Source organism: Tripterygium wilfordii, chromosome 10, assembly GCF_013401445.1.
Source record: "Tripterygium wilfordii isolate XIE 37 chromosome 10, ASM1340144v1, whole genome shotgun sequence".
Taxonomy (NCBI): domain Eukaryota; kingdom Viridiplantae; phylum Streptophyta; class Magnoliopsida; order Celastrales; family Celastraceae; genus Tripterygium; species Tripterygium wilfordii.
In genome coordinates, this window is record NC_052241.1 from 94687 (window position 1) to 119507 (window position 24821).

General features: G+C 36.8%; 2 protein-coding genes across 3 annotated transcripts; both read left to right on the top strand.

Moving 5' to 3' along the window:
- The first annotated feature begins 5725 nt into the window (after positions 1 to 5725).
- Positions 5726 to 8089, top strand: LOC120007942 (transcription factor BHLH089-like). Of its 2 annotated transcripts, none has more exons than XM_038858433.1 (6): positions 5726 to 6064; positions 6312 to 6515; positions 6668 to 6733; positions 6965 to 7033; positions 7131 to 7202; positions 7547 to 8089. In XM_038858433.1, the coding sequence occupies exons 1-6, from the start codon at positions 5807 to 5809 to the stop codon at positions 7694 to 7696; spliced, it is 819 nt and encodes a 272-aa protein (XP_038714361.1). In that variant the 5' UTR covers positions 5726 to 5806; the 3' UTR covers positions 7697 to 8089. The 2 variants fall into 2 exon arrangements, with proteins under 2 accessions (XP_038714361.1, XP_038714362.1); XM_038858434.1 differs by having other exon boundaries at positions 7565 to 8089.
- A 489-nt stretch (positions 8090 to 8578) lies between these two features.
- LOC120007505 (phospholipid-transporting ATPase 3-like) lies at positions 8579 to 24388 on the top strand. Its single transcript, XM_038857769.1, has 27 exons — positions 8579 to 9006; positions 11641 to 11706; positions 12097 to 12158; positions 12823 to 12904; positions 13108 to 13218; positions 13829 to 13906; positions 14164 to 14260; positions 15705 to 15811; positions 16624 to 16689; positions 16986 to 17107; positions 17223 to 17307; positions 17396 to 17473; positions 17578 to 17694; positions 18303 to 18452; positions 18548 to 18646; positions 18995 to 19137; positions 19742 to 19843; positions 19932 to 19995; positions 20086 to 20298; positions 21149 to 21314; positions 21412 to 21491; positions 21680 to 21919; positions 22278 to 22499; positions 22576 to 22743; positions 22905 to 23267; positions 23361 to 23467; positions 23850 to 24388. Exons 1-27 carry the CDS (start codon positions 8827 to 8829, stop codon positions 24154 to 24156), a joined length of 3675 nt encoding a protein of 1224 aa, XP_038713697.1. The 5' UTR covers positions 8579 to 8826; the 3' UTR covers positions 24157 to 24388.
- The last annotated feature ends 433 nt before the right edge of the window (positions 24389 to 24821 follow it).

Here is a 24821-nt window from a genome sequence, read left to right on the forward strand (position 1 = left end):
TTCGATGTACCAACTTCTGTGAGAAGGAGGGACTTGGCCTGTCTTGAATATGGTCAACATGTTACAGAAACGGTTTGTACTCTTATTGTAACAAGCATTTAACAGAAGGGTAACTTAATTGTAATATTATGATGATTGTTATTTTTTTATTTTTTTAATAAAACCCATTAGATGATGAATTTGGCGAGTATGTTATTCCAAGCCGAAACTAGGTGGTTGACAGAACGGGGGCGCTACTACTACTTCCCAGCTGATTTTGCGGTTTGTGGCTACTGTCAATATATTCTTTCTTTTTTTTTTGAATTTTAATACTGGCCGCCATGGTTTGTGCTTGACTAATAAAGTATTTGTTAACTTAATATTACAAATTGCAGATTGGAATACTGAATGATGAGGCATTTATGGAAGAATACTTGAACAAATACAAACCTGAATATGTTTCTGGTCGAGGGAGTTCACTAAATAATTGCGAGCTTGTATGTATATTTACGTTGTAATTTAACTGTTTATACAACCCTAAACATTGTAAGCAACAAATTTTCTATTGGACGACTACTGCAGGTCCATATTCCCATGAGATATGGTGAGCATCAATGGTATGCTGTTTTGTTGGACTTTAAGGAGGGAGATGCTTTGATGTTTGACACGGACGATGGAGATGATGCCTTTGAAAGGAGACTCCAAGTCATCCAAGTGGTATTTATTTGTTGGACGTCAATTCGTTAATGAAGTTCATTCATTCATTATTGTTTACTGCTAATCTAGTAGTAATAAATTTAGTTTATGATACTTCTTTATTTGATATTGTAGGTTCGATTTTTATCGGATATGTTTGATGGACACATAGAAAATGAAACATTGAAAAATAATGGGAAAATGCTGAGTGATTTTGATGTCATACGGGCACCAGTTCAACATGGCCTTCCCAAGTACTTTCACTTTCCAAATTTCAATTTCCAGAACTATATTTGCAATCTTTATAGGTCTTTCAATTTGTTAAATAAATAAAAAAATGTTTGAATTAATTCAGGGAGGATACTGGAATTTTTTCGATGCATGTTATGAGGAGCCGTGAGAGACCATGGGAACTCTGTGTAAGTTACGTTTGCATGGTTTTATTTTATGATTTTTTATATTCTGGGTTTGATAATAAAAATTGTTTTATAAAAATTGTAGATTGTTGGCGAAGATGTCAGGACCAAACTCCTCATGCAGTTCGTATACCATTATGACAACATTTTCCAGGACAAAATATACAATGCGGCATACCACTGGTTCAAGAAGGAGGAGCGAACGGCCAAGGAGGTTACCGTGGAACATAACACCTCAGAACTCGAGTGGCCAGAGGCATTATTAGATCATTCTTAGTATTATGATAACGTTTGTTTAATTCCTGAACAATTTGGATGGGTGGTCTTGATGTTTATGCATTTTCTAATTTTGTCATGAACAACATTAGTTCTAAATTATTCTATGGTATGCAGTTTTTTTATCGGTTTTTGTGGTAGTTTTCATGATGAATCACATATATATTGCTATTATCTGTCCTAATTTAATTCTGTACACTGTGTTTATATATATATTCATCTCGTTTTATAATTTGGTTCAAATTGAAATTACTTTGACTTTGTAATATGATTACAAATGAAGACAAAATCTAGACACACGTAATAACTATAATAAAATTTACCAAATCAATAACTCATTTGTTATTGATAATGTTATAAGTTGAAAATACACTGGTGTTCACCATTTTGTAAAATTCACTTAAACCACGTGCTATGTTACCATGTTTAATTCAATAAACAAGCATTTTTTAAAAACTTGTAATCATGCATTGGAATAAGTTTAGCAACCAAATTTTTTGTTGGAATAATGTAACCATTATAAATGCAATTTCTCTTGGGTTAAGGTGCGGTTTTATCTAGGCCAACCACAGGTAAAGCATGTTTACTTTGGATACTTGTTTAACGTTATTGGGAATACAAACCGGCATGGCTTATATAGCAACTTACTTAAAATGACAGTAACGCCATTGTATTGACAACTGAACAACAAAACTATAAAAGTTGAAACCTAAGCCCAAAATCATAACAAAATCAGCTGGAAAAAAACCATAAACCACCAAAAAAATGAGAGGATATTGGAATTGCGAACAGGAGCACACCCTAGAGTACTAGAAGATTAAGAAATGGATAGGCAGGGGTATGACTTTGGAAGGTCTTGAGAAGCACTTGGTTGTGATTGTCAATAATTGGGTTTCTGCCATCATCCGGGTAATAATGCTATTGAGAAATTTATCATTATTGCGGTATGCATCTATTTTATAAGTTATTCAACCTAGAATGTTAATCAATTCAATGGTTTTACAGGACGATCCAATTGTTCTTTTTATGATAGGGAGAAACTATCTGGAGTACAATAGGTGGTGTACGTTTGATATTGTCTGGTCTTTATGAATCACAGAACCGGTAATATCGAAAGTAGTTGCAGCATATTGAAGTGCGAAGACAGGGTGGAAAGAGGAGGCATGTAGCCAATTTTGGAAAAGCTTGTTTTGCTAGTTTGATCTCTAGTGTTAAGGAAACTTTGTTTCCTTTTCTTTTAGTTTTGTTTAGTTTGAGTTCAAACTTAATGAAGATGAATCCCATTTGGAATGACTCAACTAAAATCTTCACTTTCTCAGACTTTTGAGATGAGATCTGTGTGTGAGAGAAAATGAGAAACTGAATTGGGCTTAGAGATATTTGTTGGGTTTGGGTATCACTAGAATTGGGTTAAGGATAAAATACTGGGTTGGTATGATGCCCAAAGTAAAAGTTTGGGCTTGGGCTGGCCCTGATTGAAGAAACCAGGTTTTTTTGTAATATAACACAATTTTATTGCGGAAATAGTAAATTAACACTAACATCTTCCGTTATGGTATAGTTTGTAATTTTTCAATATATACTGCCCTTGTTAGTAATTTCACAATAATTTATTTGAATTGATAAAATGAAACAAAAACTTTCACGTGATCGTTGACTTTGTAAACGACACGTGTTTGTCAAATACTCGTACGGATTACGATCCGTTTATCACCCAAACGGGACTGCAAACGCTTCCAGAGATGTGACGCGTTTCCTAGTGCTAAATTTATAATCCATCCTATCATGGGCTTCTTTCCTCACTTGGGCCTGTTTTTTCCTTCTTGACAACGATCTAGTGCTATGGGCTTTTCCTTTGTATGGGTGGTAATTGGGTATATATTCACCAAAATCACATTTTTACAAGGACAATATGGGCCTATTCCTTCTAACCGTATACAATAGAAGTAACTGATAGTCAGAGAGTAAAAATAATACAATGATTAGTATTTGTAGTTGACCAACTAAATTTTCACATCTTTGCAAAGAGTTTTTCATTTAATGTATGTTGTGTTATATTCCAAAACGACAATATTATTAATTGCAAAACGAGCGGTCAAATAGAAAGGAGACTTTTACTGATCACTGATCCAGACGTTTAGGTTTAGCTGATATCAAATAAAACCCTACAAACCAATAATCCTCAAATGATGGGGATTGAATTTTTCCCAGGCATTATTTCATAATTCAAAATTAATATTCTTCTTCTTTCGATCGCTAGATACTTTCTTTTGGTAAGTAGCTAGCTAGATAGTTGATAGAGGAATCAACAGAGAAGAGGCATTGAGTGACACCACCACCAAGTGTTGTCATGTGGTGTTAGTTTCTGTTTGATGTTAACTCACAGTGGACTACTTTAATTTATTAGTATTTGTCACACGACATAAGTATTCTTCACATGTGCAATTATAATTACCCGAAAGCACCGTTGGATTGGAGGACTGCATCAGGATGCTGATCAGATTAATTTGTTCAAAACGTTATGAAAATTAAAATGTACCACTGCATGCATGTGTATATATCGATCTCTATATTGAGTAACCAGAAAACTAGTCTTTCTACTGATTATTATATCTATATGTGCTTAACTATATATATATATATATATATATATACACATGACAAAATCATTACCATTTTTGTTTCCTTTTCTTTTCTTGACTGAAAGCAAAGGATGGCTAGGATGCATACGTACTCAGATATTCTTCTTCCATTTATTGCTGGCAGGCACCAAATTACCCTAATTAAAGTAGCCTACAACTATTACAATTTACAATGGAGAAAATTAATACTATTACAATTCACATTGGTTAATTACCACACGTGTTATACACCATTTATCCTATAAAGGTAGGTCCATTGGGATCAAAGGTTTTTTTTTTTTAATAATCTTAATTATGACTTGAGAATCATGAACCGATTCTCCTAAGAGCTTGAATTTAAAGTAATGGGAGGGTTGATTCGTTTATCTTTTATAATATTGACGAGCCCAACACTCTTTAACGTTGGATGGTCTCATTCTTAAGTAATACTTTGACCAATTATATACAGTCAATTGTACGTAAAATAAAATGACAAACAATAAGGTACATGTAGTTGTACATTAATTTGTATTCCATGAAAATTGAACGAGGGATGGATGTGTTGGGCTGGGCTGGGCATCTCCATCCAGTTGTTCGATTTTGGCGTCGTTGAGATGGTGACTGACATTAGCAGCGATTGTTAGCTGTTCAAGGCAATTTTCAAACACGTGAGGAATTTTAAAAAACAACAACATTTTATTTTAATCAATCAAAGTCAAATGGGCCATACGCGTACTTCCTTCCTGGTTTCTCATAATGCATGTTATTACATAATTTATTTATAGCCTCGTGAAATTTCCAATTTTGGTCCTATTTATCTTTGTCTTCTTTTTCCTTTTTAGGGCAATGTTTGATTTAACATAATACAATACGTTACCTGCTAATTACCCAAAACATGAAAGAGGGACCAAAAAAAACACCTTTTAGTATATTTTCCTCTCTTTACCTAGTTTGTGAAACAAAACATTTAACATTCACTTTCTATATAAATTGCAGACAAATACAGCTATAATTAGTTATGGAGGGCCTCCCATTGTTGTAGACAATGTCCACATATACACATATTGGGCCCTCAAGTGGTGGGCCTCAGCCCTATTATCTATAATCCCAAATCTGAAACCGTCATTATCTACAACTTTACACATACATTACAGTCATTAATGATTGAAAATCTCTAATTAGATCCATTCAATTTCGAAAACCCCAAAATACCCCCGTCCGTCTATTTATCTTCCATCACCACACATCAGGGTTGATCAAAAATAGAATAATTGAATCGAACGGTCGATAAGTAGAGAGAGAGAGAGCACGAAACGCTGCGATAGAGGCTCCAGTGGGGACTGGGGAAGTGACTTACCTGTCGATTACAGAGACTGAATGGTGGTGGCGCAGTGCGGACCTACCGGGATAGGAGGGCTGGAATTAGTCCAGCTAATTCCATAAAATCATCACCATTCAATGTATGAATGCATTAAGTTTGACAACACAGTATCTCACCTGCAGATTTGATGGAATTGGTGTAATAATTCCGGCCAATCTTTTTCCAGACCAACCTACACTGTTCAAGGAGATCACACACTGTGACACTCTGTCACTCAAAACACAAAAACGCGACTGTCTCTCTATTGATTCTGATTCCCAGTTCTATCATCTTTGAATGCTATTAAACCTCTTGTCCTGCGCAGACATTTGTTTTCCTTAAGCACAAGCATATAAAAACTTTTGTTCTTGCAATTTGCTCCCGAATATGCAATGACATGGTAGTGTCATTTTAGCTGCTACTATTTGAATTTGGTTTTGAATTCGGGTCGGGTTTGGATGATGGATCCACCTGCAATGATGAATGACGGCTCGTATAATTTAGGGGAGATCTGGCCGTTTCCCATCGGTGACGGTATGAGGAGAGCTCAGTTCGGGCTAGAGCAATTTGGGGGTTCGGGTATTAGTGATCCGCTGATGTCGGAGCCGAGAGGGGCCAACAGTGGAGATGGCGGCGGGATTACAAGGAAGCGGCGTGATGTAGACGATGAGTCGGCGAAGAGCGTCTCTACAAGCAATGGCAATAGCAATAGCGTGGTATTCATTTATTTGAGTCGATTTATTTTGCATTTGGTGATCTGAATTTCGATTCGAATATATCAGTTTAAGCTCTCTCTGTCTCTTTTGCTTTACTTAAATTTTCATTTTTTAAGTTTGATTGTATAATGAAATCTCCAGCTCTGCTTGCATAGAATGGGATCTAGAATGTAAAAGTTAACTGTTGCAATGCCGATTGGTAACTTGAGTTCGTTCAAGTTGAATTTACGGAATCTAAATTGCGCAGAATGAGTTTGAATGCAATCAGAAACGGCGTAAATCATCAGGATGTAGAGATGCGAATGGTGAATCAAGAGCCGAAGCAGAAACCAGTACAGGCAAGGCTGCGGGAAAACAAAATACTCAACCACCGGAACCGTCCAAACAAGATTACATCCACGTACGAGCTAGAAGAGGTGAAGCCACTGATTGCCACAGCCTAGCAGAAAGAGTAATCTCCTTCAAATTCTTAGACTTACAAATATTTGAATACCTAATAATGATGGTCAAGGATCCTTAGATATTTGACGAAAATTGACGACTGTTGAATAACACTGGGGGCTGTCAGAATGGATTGATTAATTTATACCATATGATGGACAGGCTAGGAGAGAAAAGATTAGTAAGAGGATGAAAATTCTTCAGGATCTGGTCCCTGGTTGCAACAAGGTACGGTGTTGGATTTTTCTTAAAGTATGGATTGATATCAGTACAAAAGTATGTGCAGGTTTGTTAAACATAATTGACCTTGAAATAAAGAATGATCGATCACCTTTTCGATGATATCCTTAACGCGCGCAGTCTGCAACATGTGTACATGAACAGCATTGAGACCTATCTTGAGTTTTAATCTAGCATACTTTATTTTCCAAATCCTTTCTAAGATGGGTTAACATCTAGGTTATTGGCAAGGCCTTGGTCCTCGATGAAATTATTAATTACGTACAGTCGTTACAACGTCAGGTCGAGGTATGATTCTGAATACTGGTAATAATTTTGTTGTATTATTATATTACATACTTTTTGGTAGCAAATTTAATCCCTAAAAAGTTGCTGGATATTGCAGTTCCTCTCAATGAAGCTTGAAGCAGTGAATTCAAGGATGACTCATGTAATTGATGCATTTCATCCTAAAGATGTAAGCTAACTCTGTGTTCGGTTATCAATTTTTTTTTTTTTTAAGGTTTGTCTCCTTACGTCTTCCCTTTCACATAAAGTTCAGGTTAAGCTGTTCATCGAACTTGCCTGTTAGGCACATAGTTTTTGAGGAGAAAGTAACCTAAAATAAGAGAAAATGAATGCCTAAACTTCCAGAAAAAGTAATTCACACACACACACACATTTCCTGGATAAAATGTTTTATGCTTTAGGATCCGTTTATTTTTCATATAATTGCGATTTGTGCACTCTCTCTGTCTCTCTCTTCCTCTCAATGGAAAATTTCTTTTGATACATGTCTTTTGACAAATCATGTACTCATAGATCAATTGGGCATTACCGTTTGCTCAGCAAACATTTGATACTGGTGGTATGGCATTTGGTTCACAAGCTACAAGGGAATTCAGCAGTCGTGGTACTTCTCCAGAATGGCTGCATATGCAGGTTGGTGGTGGTTCTGAGAGAACAACGTAATCCGGCCAATGCTTGTCAATTATTAATAAGGCCATCAAGTGACGATGCTTCTTTCCTCGGTGACTGAAAAATCATACCCTATATGTTAAAATCAAATGGAAACCATATTTCTACTTGCAACATCTGACATGGAGCTGTGATTGCAGTCTCAAAGACGACCTAAGTTGATCTCCTTTCGTCTGTGTGTTGAAAAAATCATTGTTGTACCTAATGTTTCTTGTGGCAGGCTTCATGACCTTGGCTGTGGTAATACCTGAACAGAACCTCAGAACGAGTATTCTTCTTGTAAACGAATGTTACTGCTTCTAAACTTGCAATTCTTACAGCATATGCAGACTTTGCTCTAAGTTTGATACTTGTTAATGTGAATTGGCCGAAGCTTTGTTCCATGCATGTTAATCTGGGATTTTAATCGAAAGTGTGCTTTCTTTTCTCAATCAATTCAACCACCCACGTCATGTGTACTCTCTAATAAGTATAACCACCACATTCAACTGCCATTCATATACAACTGCAACATAAACTACCACTAACCCATTACCCATACCCGTATGTCGGATTCAATCACAAGTCATACGAAAGTCCAACGTGGCTGACCCACGTTACAAACAGAAACGAAAAATCACTGAAACGACGACGTCTACACTTGCCTTCCCGCACAAGACCACATAAACGGCCATTGGCCATAAAGTCTCTCTAGGGGCCCACATGCGCATACTAAATATTCACGCGCCACGGTGCGAGTGGTATTAATACCATTGAAAATCAAGTCAATGAATATAAAAAAGCTTAATTCGTTAAGCCATGACGAAAAAAGAAGAAACGCGGTTAATAAACGAATAAAGGATGAACAAATCAACAAATAAGAGGAAAGAAATGGACGTTACTGCCAACAAATTGGAAAATAGTAAAAGAAAAAAAAAAAAAAGGGAAGGTGAATTGAACCAGAGACGAGGGTCCTCTCTCTCTGTTTCATTGTCCGTACATCGAACTTCTTCAAACCAACCGCAGGCGAGGAGACGCTGCACAAGGCCGATAACGAAAACTGATCTAATTTTCTGTCGTTAATTACTCGAATCCTCCGATTTTCGTTTGTGTGGTGGTGTTGTTGTCGAGAGAAGAGGAGGAAGATGAGTGGTGGATGGGAAAAGCTTAGGACATCGAGATCGAGACTGGGAGGCGGTCCTACAGAGCCGGACCGGACGGGATCATCACGGACAGTTCGATTAGGCAGAGTCCAGCCCCAGGCGCCCGGTTATCGTACCGTCTACTGCAATGATCGCGAGGCCAATCTCCCCGTCAGATTCAAGGTTAGTTTATACATGCACACACAAAAGCACATACGCATATGTAAAAAGTGCATAATTCTATACATGTGTATATATTTTTTCTTGAGAATTCAGATTTCTTTTACCCCAAGCATTTGTTGGTTTGAAACAGCATAGGAACTCCATTGAACTTACTACAACTATAATTAATTCTTGAAAGAGGAAGTAAATTGTCACGTGAATTATTGGCTTTTGATGAGCGAAGATATCGTTTACATGAATGTTATCTATTATTAGGTCAATATTTTATGGTTAGTTGATTGGAGTTGGAGTTATTCGATATTGTTTATACGTATTTCCTCACTGGATGAATTTATTAGGGACATGGACCTTGATTCTCAAATACTTAGTATTGGGCTGATAATGGCTCATGACTCATTAGTACTTGAGTGAAGTGTGGGAAATGGCTACGGGAAGCCTAATAACTGCAGGGGATAGCAGGAGGGGTTATATGATGATCTACAATTTCTTTCCTTTATAGTTAAACTGAGGGGATAGATATTGAGGGTTGGGTGCTTGGGTCAACCAAGCACCTTTTTTGCAAATTTTACACTCAGGAGGCTTTTTACCACCTCTGATATGTGAAAGAAGATACAAATGTGTATCTTAGTGCTGTGTTGACGATGGATTGTCAGTCTAGGTGGCCAAAAGTTGGCCCCGTTTACTTGTCTTATAATTTCGGGTACTACAGAGAGCTATTGATAAATTGGTTTCATCTCTTCACATTCTTTTTGTCAACTGATCACAACTACTGAACTACAGCCTTTTTTATTTTCTTGTGATACTAATCTAGTCACCTCCTAATGTTTCATGTACTATTAGTGTCGCCCCCTTGATTTGGTCATCTTAAATAATATCTTTTATGCATTAGTAAAAAAAAATCCAGCTATTGATTATGAAAAACTCCTAGGTGATCTTAGGCCATCCAAACTCTTTAGAAGTCACTAGTTAAAACAACTACTTTTGAAAACGTAACTTCTGATTATAGACTAAAAATGAAGGAATATGAGAGAAAATACTAAATACTACCAAAAGAACGTTGCTAACTGTTGATGCTATAGCTGTTTGTAATGGTGGTAAATGTTCATGCATTAACAATTTTTTATGTTCAGGTTCCTGTGCAATATTTTCTGTGAGATTATGTAAAAAAGCAGACAAGATGTTGCCATTTTTGGTCTCGTGTGACTTGTATATCAATTTGACTTCCCAATAACATTCACAACCAGATTTAACGGAAAGAGAATTGTTTCTAAAATATGTTTTCTGAGGGATAATTTTGCTTGAAGATTGGGAGGACGAACTCCAGTAGAGGCTGGGTTGTAACTTGTAAGCCCATTGTAGGAGCGAAGCGTGGATGTGTTACAATGTTACATCTGCCATGGATGTGTGACACCATGAATACGTGATTTGTCCATAGATTCTAATCTCTAATTTCTGGGTCTTATGGAATTCATTGTTATAGGTGGATCCCTTTCATTATTCATCGGCCTCTGTGTTTGAAATTTAGGCTGCTTCCTCTGTCTACAATTGCTTCCTTAGGCTTGAAAGGCAACTATAAGTAGTCTATCTGAATTGTACCATAGGAAATAGGCATGGAGAAAGGAAGAAGTAAGTGATTTCTGGTTCAGTTTTTGCGTAACAGGGGATACAATGAAGAAGTTTGTCCGATTTTGACATCACTAAATTTGTTGGATACTGCTGGTGAGGCAGAGAATGCAACTTTTGATGGGCTGGTGGTGGTAATTATGAATTTCCTTGGGTGCATATGTTAACTATGATATCTGGACTCGGGTACGGGTGTCGGGTATGGGTACGTATCCGTGTGTCCGGTTCTTCAAATTGAAAGCTGCCATAGAGGGAGGCAAGGTAAAATGAAGAGTTCGGGTATCATACCAATACCCATGTCCTGCATACCCGACACCGGTACGGCAGGATAAAGTGAAGAGTCCGGGTATCATAGGGCGTGAGTCTGTAGACTGTTTCATTGTCAGGCTGCCTTTCCTGAGGTTTCATATCTTAATATAACCTAGTGAAGAAGAATTAGGAGGAGACAAGGAAAGCCAATAAAAATAAAAACTGAACCAGAATGTTAATGAAGAGAACGTGACATATTTGGAGTGCAGGAAAGTCAGGGACAAGGAGAAAAGAGATGAAATTTAGAGCTTCATTATTGCTGTCAAAATATGTGTGTCTCCATGAGATGTAAAAGATGCACTGTTATTAAATCCTAATAGATTATTGGCAGTGGCTGCCAAGGCCCAAAGATATAAAAAAATACGCGCAAAATAAAATTGCCCAGAATAAGTGATTCTAAGAACAGCACAATGACAAAATAAAACAAAGTGTTCTCAATCACCCAACCACAAAGTAAGTGGTTGAGCCATCTTTCTTCATCGTCCATAAAGATACACAAGTGGTCTCAATCTTTCATCCACACCAAATATTCTGCCGTTCAACCACTTATAGAGAAATATGAAGATCTTTTTATTTGTTTATTACTTGTGCAAAAATGTATTTGATGATTACTGTTGCATTGATATTTGTGTAATTCCTTGTTTGTATTTGGTTCCAATCACTTGATGTTGGTTTTAGTTGTTGTGGGTTTAATTGTTTCAGGGGAACTCGATATCGACAACGAAGTACAACTTTTTTACTTTTATACCCAAAGGGCTGTTTGAACAGGTAAATTTTCTTAACCGACAAATTTGATATCCCTGGAAACAATGTGCGTTAATTTTTGCCCTTAAGGTCGCTTGCATTCTTATTTAGAAGCCAATGTATAATTGTCGGGAGTGAATGATCCAAACTTGCACACAAGTTGCTATCTCATATCAATTATTGAATGGACAGTGAAGTTTGAGAGAATGAGAAGGGTTCAGAAACAACATAGGGAATGTAGATAATTGCCTTTTGATTGAAAAGATAAAGTAATCGTATGTAGAAAAGAATTAATTGGATTGACGAGCTATTTGTGTATTGGAATTGTTGTACCGTCAGCTATCTGCATTTGGTCTGAATTGTGATTTATCTTGGTTATTTATGTTCCTGAAGGAATTATTTTTTTACTGACAGTTCCGGCGAGTGGCCAACCTCTACTTTCTTACAATCTCAATTTTGTCATTTACTCCTGTGAGGTATGTTAACAAAGTGCGGGTTAACTTCTTTTTCCAAGCATGAGTGGGTAGGGAACATGTGCTATGTAGTTTGATCAGATGCTTCTTGTTGTCTTCTGGCGTAGTTGGCATGGTTGTGCAACTAACACGCTTGGCTAAAGTTTTTTATTAGCTCCTTGATTATTCATATCTATGTTCTTGTTTTGTTATTATCAAATATTTTTCTCTTTTAAGTTATGCTAATACTGAAGTTTTGATAACATGGTTGATTCTATCGTTTGATGTAGATATTAGGTCGCTTTAAATGTTTCTTGCTTCTCTAGCATTCTGATGGCTGGAAAAGTGGATTTCCATGCTCTTTTTTTTTTTTTTTTATTCAAACCTTTCAATCTTAATAATTTTTTGTTACATCAGAAGCTTTTTCCATTGTTTTTAAGGATTTTGGTTATTCTTCTTAGGGATTTTTAAATGCTCTTTGTGTGACTGTGCATATGAGTAACATACTTGATATTCTTGTGCATTTATATACATTTTCAACTGCTCTCTTTAGTGCTTATTTGTTCATTAGTTTCCCTGCATATGGAGTCTTGATGCTTTCCTGCACTGTTAATGATAATATCACATTTTGATAAATGAATATGGGTAAATGAGCTTTACATTGTACATAAATTTTTTGATCATGCAGTCCTGTGAATCCTGTTACAAATGTGGTTCCTCTGAGTTTGGTGCTTTTTGCCTCTCTTGTTAAGGAGGCATTTGAGGATTGGGTGAGTAATATAATTTATTCTTTGTGTACCATTCGCTTCGCCTTTTACCTTTGTTTCTTCCATTAATGGCCTATGTATAATGCATGCTCAGTACCTCATCCGCATCCCCTCAGTTTTTCCATGGTTAGCTTGAGGTGTAGTTTGATGTGTTTTGGAAAATGAAGTTGTTGCAAATGCTAACCCGTGTTTCTATCATTACACAGAAGCGTTTTCAGAATGATATGGTGATAAATAATAGCCCTGTAGAAGTGCTACAAGATCAAAAGTGGGAGACCATCCCCTGGAAAAGGTTGCAGGTTGGAGATGTTGTGCGGGTTAGTATGCTGCTTTATTATATTGTTGTTTGTGGGAACTTTGACATGTTGTGCTTTACTAAATATTTTTCAGTAAACTATTATTTCTGCTAAAAAAAAGAATACATATCTTTTTTTTCCCTTCTTGTTGGTTAAGAATTGGTTATGGATATATGGTAGATTGCCTTTTTATTTGTGACTCCCATGTGGTGGAGATAGTTGTTTACATTTACTGCATTATTTGTCTTGATGCTCAGTTTTGATTGAAGGCTCATTTCTAACATTCAGTCCTTTGGGTCGTGTTTGTGTATGCATATATATATGGCCATGAGAGTATATTTATTTGTTGGTCCCTTTTCTTTTGATTCTACTTGGTTTTATACTTTAATCATGTATGGCTTATAAAGTTGTGGGGAGCCATGAATGGGGCAATTAACTGTATATTGCTAGAAAGAACTTTACACTAACTTTTATGGATATTATTGCTTCATTTGGCTTTTGTCATGGGGCTTTGATAGAGCATTTAATAAAAATAACAAAAGCGGAGGATAGTGTTTAGTCCTAGGTGATTAATGATAGTGAACTCTCTCAGAAAGCATTACTGAAGTGCTGAATTATATATTGGCTGTAGATTAAGCAGGACGGAAGCTTTCCTGCAGATCTAGTTTTCCTTGCCAGCACAAACCCTGATGGTGTCTCTTACATTGAGGTAACATCTGCTTTTCATTACTTGAATTCTTTCCCTGAAAGAGCTAGAGTGGTTGTTTGATAATTATTTGTTGAGAGAAAGAGGATGAACACAGAGAAGGAATTGTGCGGTTTATCCCAAATTAGGGTTGCCTCATTTTCATATATTGATTTAATAAAGGGAAAATTACAGTAATGCCCCTATACAGAAAATACACTATTTACAACATTATTTAACCTTTCATATTTTCTAATATTCGTTTTGCATTTTGTTGTCAGACTGCAAATTTGGATGGGGAAACTAATTTGAAGATCAGAAAGGCATTGGAAAAGACATGGGATTACTTAACCCCAGAGAAAGCCGCTGAATTTAAAGGTTTAGCGTTTTCTTTGATTTATTCGTCAGTTTCAGTGACTTTTTCTACAGCAAATTATTTATAGGCAGACCTTGCTATGCAGTAATATCATATTGAGGTTTAGTAAGTAGAATCTAGTAAGGGCTTGAATAAACTGTCTTACCCCTAAGTAGTTAGCTGCTGTCACATTAGAGAGAGTGTTTATGGTCTTTTGACTTTACTGCCCATTTTTCAAGGCATTTAATTTCTGTTGAAGAAGTTGGTGGTTGCAGACTGTCTTGGATCTGTCTGGCAACTTCTGAGTAGTACATGCATTCTCTTACATTTCTTGTATGCTGCATGCATGGAAACAATGATTGGCTTTTCCTTTTATTTCAGGTCTGATTATAATTATGGGCTCACAAACCGTTTATTCTGAGTATTCATCATCGTCATTGTTGACATGTTTATTAATTGCCTGATGCTTGTTGTAACAAAAATCACATGTTCTACAAAGTACAAACTAGGCTTCCACTCTTTGTTGATCTATCATATATCTCTTTTCTTGGGATTTTATTATTATAAAGGAAGTGTTTCCTCATAGTATCTCTTCATCTCTCACTCTTAAATTATCTTTTTGTTGCTGTTAAAATCCTAAGTTAAAGTTGACTTGTAAGGGTATTCGTGTCATTGTGTTTAGATTCTATATTTATATGTGATTGATTTTGAGGAACACCAAGTTACTTTTGGATCCTCTTCGTTCTCCTATTTTCTTCTCCTAATCTCCTCTTTCCCTCTCATTTCCTTTTTACTGTATTCTTTATCTCTACTTACAGTTGGCTTGTAGTGTGTGATGAATCTATACTCATGGTACTTATCTACTAGCATTCTCTATATGTGCCCAGTCCCACACATTTTAACACCTTTATCAATGTGCTCAATTTTGGAAAGAATATCATTCATTTTAATAAATTCTTATATGTTTACTTATTTTATTTTATGTATTAGTGTTTTCTTTTTTGGCGTTTTCTTCTAAATATTTACGATTTTGTACTTTAGCAACTAAATTAAATGCTTAGGTTGAAGTCATCTAACCTATTCGGACAGCTACTTTGAAACATGTTTTTAGTAAACGTTGGTTTAATTCCAGCTACTAATCGTAGCATTTGTAATTTTCCTCTTCTGGTTTCTTTGTAAATCTTATATACAAGCTGTTTCCTGTAAGACCCTCAAATGCATACAGTGGACTAAGACTGTCATGTTTTATTTTCCCTTTGGCATAAGGACTGTTTTGGCTACAAAAATATTGTGATCTTCTAGCTGGTCTTTAGTCTTTACTTTGCTGTGATGCCATTTGATTACTACTTAGACAGCAGATATATGTTATTGATCTTTGCTTGATGAGTGGCAATTCTTCTGATGCAAACATCTATAAGAATTACTTTTATGTTGTACTTATTAGAAGCATTCCTTATACTTTTGCAGGTGAGGTGCAATGTGAACAACCAAATAATTCCTTGTACACTTTTACCGGCAATCTTATAATTCAAAAGCAAATGTTGCCTCTGACTCCGAACCAAATTCTTTTGCGAGTACGTTCTCTTTTTCTTTCCTCCTGTGCTTTTATTATAGTTCGGTTTGCATGTTCTCAGCCTCATTTGTGTGGATGCTTCATTGCTTCGCTTAAAACTTTACCTGTTCCGTATTAGCATGCAACTGTAGCTCCTGGAATATCTGCTAGGAATTTGATAAAAGTTAATTGACCCAAGGTTTTTATTTTGTTTGTGGGGTGATTGTAATTTTATGCTCTTTTTTCTATAGAAACTATTGTCTCTCCTCTCAATGATTGTAATTTTATGCTCTTTTTTTTCTACAGAAACTATTCTATCTCCTCTCAACCCTTTTCTTTTTATTCTTTTGCTTGCTGATATTCAGTTATCTGTGTTAGAATATATGTAAAAGGTTTGAAATGCCCCAACCCAACAAGTTAACTTATTGGGTTGAGTGGCGAAGTAACTAATCTTAACATGGTATCGGAACAGGGAGGTCTTGGGTTCAAACCTTAACTTCCGCAATTTAAAGCCCATTTGTTGTTGCCCCAAGTGTGGGCCTTTATATGTGTGTGTTATTGCCCCAATTGAGGGCCTTGTATGAGAGTAGCCCTAGTGTTTGGCCTCGTTTGTTGTGCACTTGTTGGGCCATCGAATTACCCAGCCCACATGTGAGGGGGAGTATTAGAATATGTATAAATGATGTGAAATGTCCCAACCTAACAAGTTAACTTATTGGGTTGAATGGCAAAGTAACTAATCTTAACAATATGCTATCCAATTTTTTTGATGTTTATTCCCAATTGATCAAACTATTCTGGTAGTCTTATTGACACGAGCACTGTGTTTTCCAGGGTTGCAGTCTCAGGAACACTGAATACATTGTTGGGGCTGTCATTTTTACAGGTCAAGAAACAAAGGTTTGTCATTGTGAAGGCGGTATTTTCTATATCATTGATGTCCACCTTCCCCAATGTTTTTTATGTGTAGCTAATGTGCATTGGAAGTGATGGGTATAGTTTCTTCCATGTTAAAAAATATACTGGAATTTTATGGGAAAGTGATGTCATTCCCTAGCTTAATTTTACATCCGGATTGTTAGCTTATTTCTTGATGCAATAGATGAACTTTCATGGCATTCATCATAACTGTTCTCTTGCCATTTCACAGTAATTTTTCCTCCATCTACTCAGTGCACTCTCTGTGGTTGTTGCAGGTTATGATGAATGCCATGAACGTTCCTTCTAAAAGGAGCACATTAGAGAGGAAGCTTGACAAGCTTATACTCACTCTTTTTGGCACTCTATTTTTCATGAGTCTAATTGGAGCCATCGGCAGGTTTGAGAAACACCGTATTTTATCACTTTGAACATTCTCTCTTTTCTCAAATTGTTAGACATTTCTTTGTGAACTTCGCTGTGGATAACATTTAGTGCTTCATGGAATTTTGCAGCGGTGTATTTATAAATCGCAAGCATTATTACTTAGGCCTTGATGAAAATGTGGAAGATCAGTTCAATCCTAGCAACCGATTTCTGGTACTATTTGAACACTACGGTTGCACTTTTCTGTTTTATTGTTGCCCTTTCTTTTTCCTGTGTTGATACCTATTTTTGGGTACTGCAGGTTGCTATCTTGACCATGTTTACCCTTATTACTCTTTTCTCAACTATAATCCCTATCTCTTTATATGTTTCCATCGAGGTACGCATCCTAGCGTAATATAGTTTTTTTTGTCTGCTATGTACTGCATACATAGTTTTGCTTAATATTTAGTTCTTCGAATAACTTATCAAGTACTGTTTCAGATGATCAAATTTATCCAATCTGCTCAATTTATCAACAAGGACCTACACATGTACCACACTGAAACAAATACCCCTGCATTGGCCAGGACTTCCAATTTGAATGAGGAACTTGGGCAGGTAGGGTTGATACTAGGTCAGTTTATTGAGTCTAATATAAGAAGTGTTATTCATTATACATATTGCATGTTGTTTCAGCTATATAATGATTGAGGCAGTCTTTTTGTTTATTTTCTTGATATCTTGATTGATTAGTATAGGTGAACATATGGCACAGAGTTAGAGTTGTAGGAATGCAACCTAGAGGTCACACGTTCAATTCCTAGAAACAGTCTCTTCACATATTATGTGAGGGTCTCTCCACATATTATGTGCGGGTAAGATTTGTGTACATCTTGCCTGTTGGGGACCTTGCCCACTGTAGGAGCCTTGTGCATGTGTATTGTTTACCCTTTTTACAGGCGAACATGTGGCCCGGTGGTAGAGTTGTAGGAGTGTGACCTATAGGTCACTAGTTCAATTATGGAAACAACCTCTCCACATATTATGTGGGGTAAGGTCTGTGTACATCTTGAGTGTTCCAAACCCCCTCACTGTAGGAGCCTTGTTCACTGGTCTTGTTTACCTTTTTTACTTTTGATTGGTTAATTTGTGTAATTGCCCTTCCGAATCTCGAGTATTTCCCATTCAAACTCTTGAGCGTCATTTTCTATTGCTTCTTTGGTCAGGTGGAGTATATATTTTCTGATAAAACCGGAACTTTAACCAGAAATTTAATGGAGTTCTTTAAGTGCTCCATTGGAGGAGAGATATATGGATCTGGAATTACTGAAATAGAACTTGGAGGGGCGCAACGGAAAGGAATGAACGTCCAACAGGCATGTATTGCATAGCACTATACTAGAGATCTCTTTTGATGGAATTGAACTCTTTACATTTAAAATCAGGATTAGTTTCACTCGATTTGTCACAGGCGCATAAACCAGTTGCATGGGAGAAAGGCTTCAATTTTGATGATGCCAGGATTATGCGAGGGGCTTGGAGGAATGAGCCTAATCCTGATATTTGCAAGGTAGTAGCTTACTTTAGTCTATCTGGAAAGAGTGCTGTATAGTTGTTTCACTTCTCTTGAAGTCAGGTTATTGACTTTGCTTTATTGGAAGCAGTTTTGACAGTGGTGGTACTTTTTCTTAATTGTCATTATTGCTTCTGCCTTCTGATGCTTCCTTGGTTGAGTTGTTATTAAATGCAGTACGAGCTTTCTACCAATTGGTGACATTTTCAGATTATTTATGATTTTTCTTAAAATTCTCTCTGTTAAAACAAGAAGTCATTGCACTAAGCCTTATTTGTGTTGCTTGTCATGTTGTGAGCGATATCCTAATTCTCAAAGTAGTCTTAGTGTTTACTATTTGTGTAGGAATTTTTCAGATGCCTTGCTATTTGCCACACTGTACTTCCTGAAGGTGAAGTGTCCCCTGAAAAAATTAGATATCAAGCTGCATCACCAGATGAGGCTGCTCTAGTTACTGCTGCAAAGAACTTTGGTTTCTTCTTTTATAGGTATGCAATATTCAATTTCCTTTCTATGCCTGGTTGAAGAAAGATGATTGATATATTCTTAATCTCCTTTTCTGATTTTTATTTTCTTTTTCTTCAATTTCTTTGAGTTACAAAATACGGTTGATTTGTTGCTGATGAGGCAGTTTGCTTAGCCCCTGTAATTTCTTTTTCCCATTCTGGTCACAGTTTTCTATGCTGCTGAAATACAGTGTCACTTATTTTTCTTTTCCTTTGGATGACCGATAGATTGTCTTTTTTTTTTTGGCCGGGGGGGGGAGGGGGTAAAGTTACGTGAAGTGCCATCGAATATTCAAATACCCCGTCTTTGGTGTTGTGGTGAGGGTGAACTGTAGGGCTTTTGTTGCAATCAGCAATATCCTCTATTGCGGATCTCATTCTTTTTGAACTTTATTCAGGGTCTTATACTCTGGAATTCACTGCATTGGGATTGTTTTTGCATATGCCATTTGTGTTGGGAGTGACATGTTCGTGAATGTTATATTTTTGTCTAGAATTATTGAATCTTAAACAATCAAAAGAAAAAATATGTTCTGGTTGTTGGTATTCCTGTTTGCTTCAAGGTTGATAAATTGTTTTAGTGTAGGCGTACTCCTACCATGATATATCTTCGCGAATCTCACTTGGAGAGGATTGGCAATATCCAAGATGTGGCTTATGAAATTCTAAATGTTTTGGAGTTCAACAGGTGACTTTTCTTTCTTTCTTTTTCCCAGAGATCATATAAGTATGTTGGTGATGGCACTAACATCAGATTTCTCTTGTTGAATATATAGCACAAGGAAACGCCAATCTGTTGTGTGCCGTTACCCTGATGGCAGGCTTGTTCTGTACTGCAAGGTTTATTTTTTTCGTCTTCTTATCTGGGTCAAAATTGGCAAAACATAGCTGGTATGCAAAATGACTCAACCAAAAACTTGCTTGTTTCAGGGAGCTGATACCGTAATATATGAGAGATTGGCGGCTGAAAGTGATAATATAAAGAAAGTAACCAGGGAACACTTGGAACAGTTTGGAGCTGCTGGATTACGTACCCTTTGCCTAGCCTATAGAGATTTACATCCAGAATTTTATGAAAGCTGGAATGAAAAGTTTATCCAGGCTAAATCTTCTCTTAGAGATCGTGAAAAGAAGTTGGATGAGGTATATGTTCTGTAAGAAGATCTGCCCTCCAGCCCTTTCTTTCTTTCTATGCCCTTTTTTAATTACTTATGAAGGGTTTTTGCTGACTTTGTGCTCTTGATTTTCTTATTCATTCTTTTGCCTTGCTTTTTAGTGGAACAGTGTTTTTATATCCTTGGAAAAAATTTAGTGTTGTGCTATTTGGATTTTGGTTTTGGAGAATTTTTTGTCAGCTTATCATTCCTGACCTGTAACACAACTCATTCTTCTTAGTTGCTGTTTAGCTCGTCTTGGATGGCACATATTTGTCTCTGTGGAGAAAGATATGCCATGGCGTATCCTATCTGCTCAGATTTGACAGCAATCTTCTTCATAAGATTTATGTTGATTCCCTTTCTATTATCGTCATCTCTCCTATAGAAATTCTCATGATTCCTTCACCGCCACACCACGATTTCTACGTTGCATATTCCTTCTCATGTGAAAAAAATTTGATGCATGCAAAACTTCTATACCTGTTAATGTTCGTTGGTGACAATCAGTGAACCCGATGCTACTTCACCAATGTAACTGCTAGTATGCTTTTTATGTGTGTGTATTTTAATGTTCATTTTAATATGTGAAATCTGTTAATGCTTAAGAGTACATGGCATTTATAGGCAGTTGAGGTTTTATTTTAGTTATTATCATTTTATTTAGTTATCATCTCTGAGTTGAAAAATTCCTCAATTTTATTTTTGAATGAGTGAGCTTTTTTAGTAGAGAGTTGTTTTCATGTAAGTATCTCACACTCAAAAGTTTCTTCAATCTTTATCCTGTATTAGGATATAATTTGAGTCATCAGACGATATACTTTACGAAACTTATGCAGGTGGCAGAACTCATAGAAAAGGATCTTATTTTGATTGGGTGCACTGCTATAGAAGACAAGCTTCAAGAAGGAGTACCAGCTTGTATAGAGACTCTTTCTAGAGCAGGGATTAAGATTTGGGTTCTAACTGGTGACAAGATGGAAACAGCGATAAATATAGCTTATGGTGAGTCAGTTCCATGTATTTTTTCCCCATTACCATGATCAATTCTTCGTCTTCTTTTATCAAGGGTTTCTTGTTTCCTCTCTTCAATTTCTTGCAGCATGCAATTTAATTAACAATGACATGAAGCAGTTCATCATCACTTCAGAAACTGATGCAATTAGAGAAGTGGAGGATAGGGTGAGAATCATTTATAGCCATTTTGTTTTTACAACTTACATTCATAAGGTCTGCCTACACCTCCCTACCCCGCACACTGCAGGAGCCTTATGCACGGGTCTTGTGCACCTCTTTTGACATTCATATATTGTAATTTAACCTATTTCAATCACATTAATTTATAGAGTTAATTGATTTACTGCCACCAGGGTGACCAAGTGGAAATTGCACGCTTTATCAAGGAAGAAGTCAAGAAACAACTGAAGAATTGTCTCGATGAGGCGCAGCACTCTTTACACTCTTTATCGGGACCAAAGTTATCACTTGTGATTGATGGAAAATGTTTAATGTATGCATTAGACCCAAGTTTACGGGTGATGCTTCTCAACTTGAGCTTGAATTGTAGCTCAGTTGTCTGCTGTCGAGTTTCTCCTTTACAGAAAGCACAGGTTAAGTTAATATTTCTTGTTTCTTAAAGCATTTTATTCGAGTATAAAACCTCAAAATGTACAAGTATGTTAGAGTTTGATGCTATATGAGAGTTTTTTATTTGGCACTGAATTTTTGGTGTGCTTGGGTCGGTAGAGTTTACAATCACATTTTCTGTGCAATGCAACTTCCCTATATAAGTCACTTCGTGTCAGTGTCAAAATAATAGATTATCCTTTGGATTATTGTGCCTATGAACTCGAATGCTGTTGTCAAATTGTTTAAATATCTTGGACAAAACAAAACCATGGGACTTGACAAGATTTTTGTTAGAAAACGTAGGAAGTCATAATTTGGTAAGCATTTCCTTGTATGCAGGTGACAAGTCTAGTTAAGAAAGGTGCTCGGAAAATAACTCTTAGTATTGGAGATGGTGCAAATGATGTTAGCATGATTCAAGCTGCTCATATTGGCGTTGGAATAAGTGGTCTGGAAGGGATGCAAGCAGTGATGGCCAGTGATTTTGCGATTGCCCAGTTTCGATTCCTCACGGATTTACTTCTTGTGCATGGACGCTGGTCGTATCTTAGAATATGCAAGGTCTAAGTTTTCTCCAGCTGCAAAATCTTTGTTAATTGTATCTTTCTGCAACTCTCATGACAGTTTATCGGTGCAGGTTGTGACTTACTTCTTTTACAAGAATCTTACGTTCACCTTGACTCAATTTTGGTTCAACTTTCGTACCGGATTTTCTGGACAAAGATTCTATGATGATTGGTTCCAGTCATTGTATAATGTCCTATTTACAGCCCTGCCTGTGATCATTGTTGGGCTTTTTGACAAGGTAGGCACTTTTGAAACCTTTTACAGTGTACAGTAGCAATAAATGCAAATGCCTTATTGGTTTTTGGTGAGTGTATCTGGAGGTAGTATTTCAATTTTTAGACCCATTGGTACTTTTGTGCAGTTGAAAACACGTTTTATTGGTTTACTGTTTGTTTCCAGGATGTCAGTGCTTCCCTTTCCAAGAAGTACCCTGAGCTATACAAGGAGGGAATAAGGAATATGTTTTTCAAATGGAGAGTTATAGGAATATGGGCTTTCTTTTCTGTCTATCAATCCCTAGTCTTCTATCACTTTGTGACTACCTCCAGTTCTACTGGAATGAATTCATCAGGCAAGATGTTTGGTATATGGGATGTTAGCACAATGGCCTTCACTTGTGTCGTGGTAACTGTAAACTTGCGTCTCTTACTGATGTGCAATTCGATAACAAGGTGGCATTATATTAGTGTTGGAGGAAGCATTTTATTATGGTTCATATTCGCCTTTGTATACTCAGCTATTATGACCCCATACGATCGGCAGGTCAGTTGTTTTATGCAGGTCTTGATGTCCATTTGCTCATAGCCATATTGTTTATCTAGATACTGACGTGCTAATTATTTACCTTGGCTGCAGGAGAATCTTTATTTTGTCATATACGTGTTGATGAGTACACTATATTTCTACATCGCACTCCCCCTTGTCCCCGTCGTTGCTCTTTTTGGCGACTTTGTATACCAAGGGTAAGGTTTAAAATTTAAAGATGTCTACTTTAGGCATTTTTTTGATAAACAAGGACTATTATTATGATGCTTTGTTTAAGTTTTATGTTCCATTAGTTCATTGAATCTACTACTTGGCACCTTAGTCGAAGAGTCATTTTCACATTTCAATGCGAATGGCTGGAAGAGGTGTAGTGGAACAGGTTTGGGGACCTGCACTCCTGTAGTGTAAGATGGCTAGAGTACAAGGCTGCGGCCACAGTTTAGGGGTTTGAATCCCTCCTAAACCTTGACCCGTCCAATAGGGAAGGGTCCTTTTTTGGGGGTGGGGGTTTACAGCTGGATTTTTACTATTCTCTGGCGGTAGGATGTGCGGATGTTAACCATTCTTATCTGGATGCAGGATTCAAAGATGGTTCTTCCCCTATGATTATCAGATTATTCAGGAAATGCACAGGGATGATCCTGATGATAATAGCAGGGCAGAAATGCTGGAAATGGAGAACCCGCGTACTCCAGCAGAGGCAAGGAGCTATGCCATATCTCAACTCCCAAGAGAAATATCAAAGCATACTGGCTTTGCATTTGACTCTCCTGGGTACGAGTCATTTTTCGCTGCACAGCTGGGTATATATGCTCCGCAGAAGGCATGGGATGTTGCCCGTAGAGCTAGCATGAAGTCCCGGCCAAAGGTTCCCAAAAAGAATTAATCACTGAAAGGAAATTACTGTACATTCTTCTTTTCACACAGAGTTTAGAAAAATTTGTAAAATTAGGTGTATTATTATGGTTTTGTTGTTTCCCCCCCCTTTTCCGTTTCATTTTTTGTTTTATCTGATTCCTCCCCTGAGGAGTCGGTGGTTTTTAGGCTTGTTACGAATGTACAGATACATCATCAATTTAAACTTAAATGTCAAAAATTCTATTAGGGCCTGTCACTCACACCAGAGCCAATAACTTTGATTCATTTTTGCCTAATCACACTATTAGCAATGACGTGATTAGTGTAATCTCAAGAGTCACGCCACTTGCAAGCGGCTTGATTCTAAATTTTTGCCCAAATCACACCACCAATGATGTTTGGTGAGATTGATTTAGACAACAAGTTGATTAAACATCTCGCTGATTATTTTCATCCTTTATATGGTAATGGAAAATACATGTTCAAAACTTTGACCAATTCATTTTTTTCCTTGGTCAAACTCAAAAGGCCGTCAAAAAACCAGTAGGAGGCAATTAATTCTTCTTCTTCCGATTGAAATTCCCACATCAGCCCACCAATTACCAAAGCAGAAAAAAAAAAGAAGTCCTCACGGCCCATCACTAATCCGACGTCGTAAAAGAATAAAAACAAAATTTTCAAAAAATAATTGTT

Coding starts and splice junctions, on each gene's coding strand:
- LOC120007942 (XM_038858433.1), top strand. CDS start 5,807: ATGATGGATCCACCTGCAATGATGAATGACGGCTCGTATAATTTAGGG. Junction 6,516..6,667: donor GCCACAGCCTAGCAGAAAGA/GTAATCTCCTTC, acceptor TATGATGGACAG/GCTAGGAGAGAAAAGATTAG. Junction 7,034..7,130: donor CGTTACAACGTCAGGTCGAG/GTATGATTCTGA, acceptor TGGATATTGCAG/TTCCTCTCAATGAAGCTTGA.
- LOC120007505 (XM_038857769.1), top strand. CDS start 8,827: ATGAGTGGTGGATGGGAAAAGCTTAGGACATCGAGATCGAGACTGGGA. Junction 17,108..17,222: donor CTAATTGGAGCCATCGGCAG/GTTTGAGAAACA, acceptor GGAATTTTGCAG/CGGTGTATTTATAAATCGCA. Junction 21,492..21,679: donor TTAGAGAAGTGGAGGATAGG/GTGAGAATCATT, acceptor TACTGCCACCAG/GGTGACCAAGTGGAAATTGC.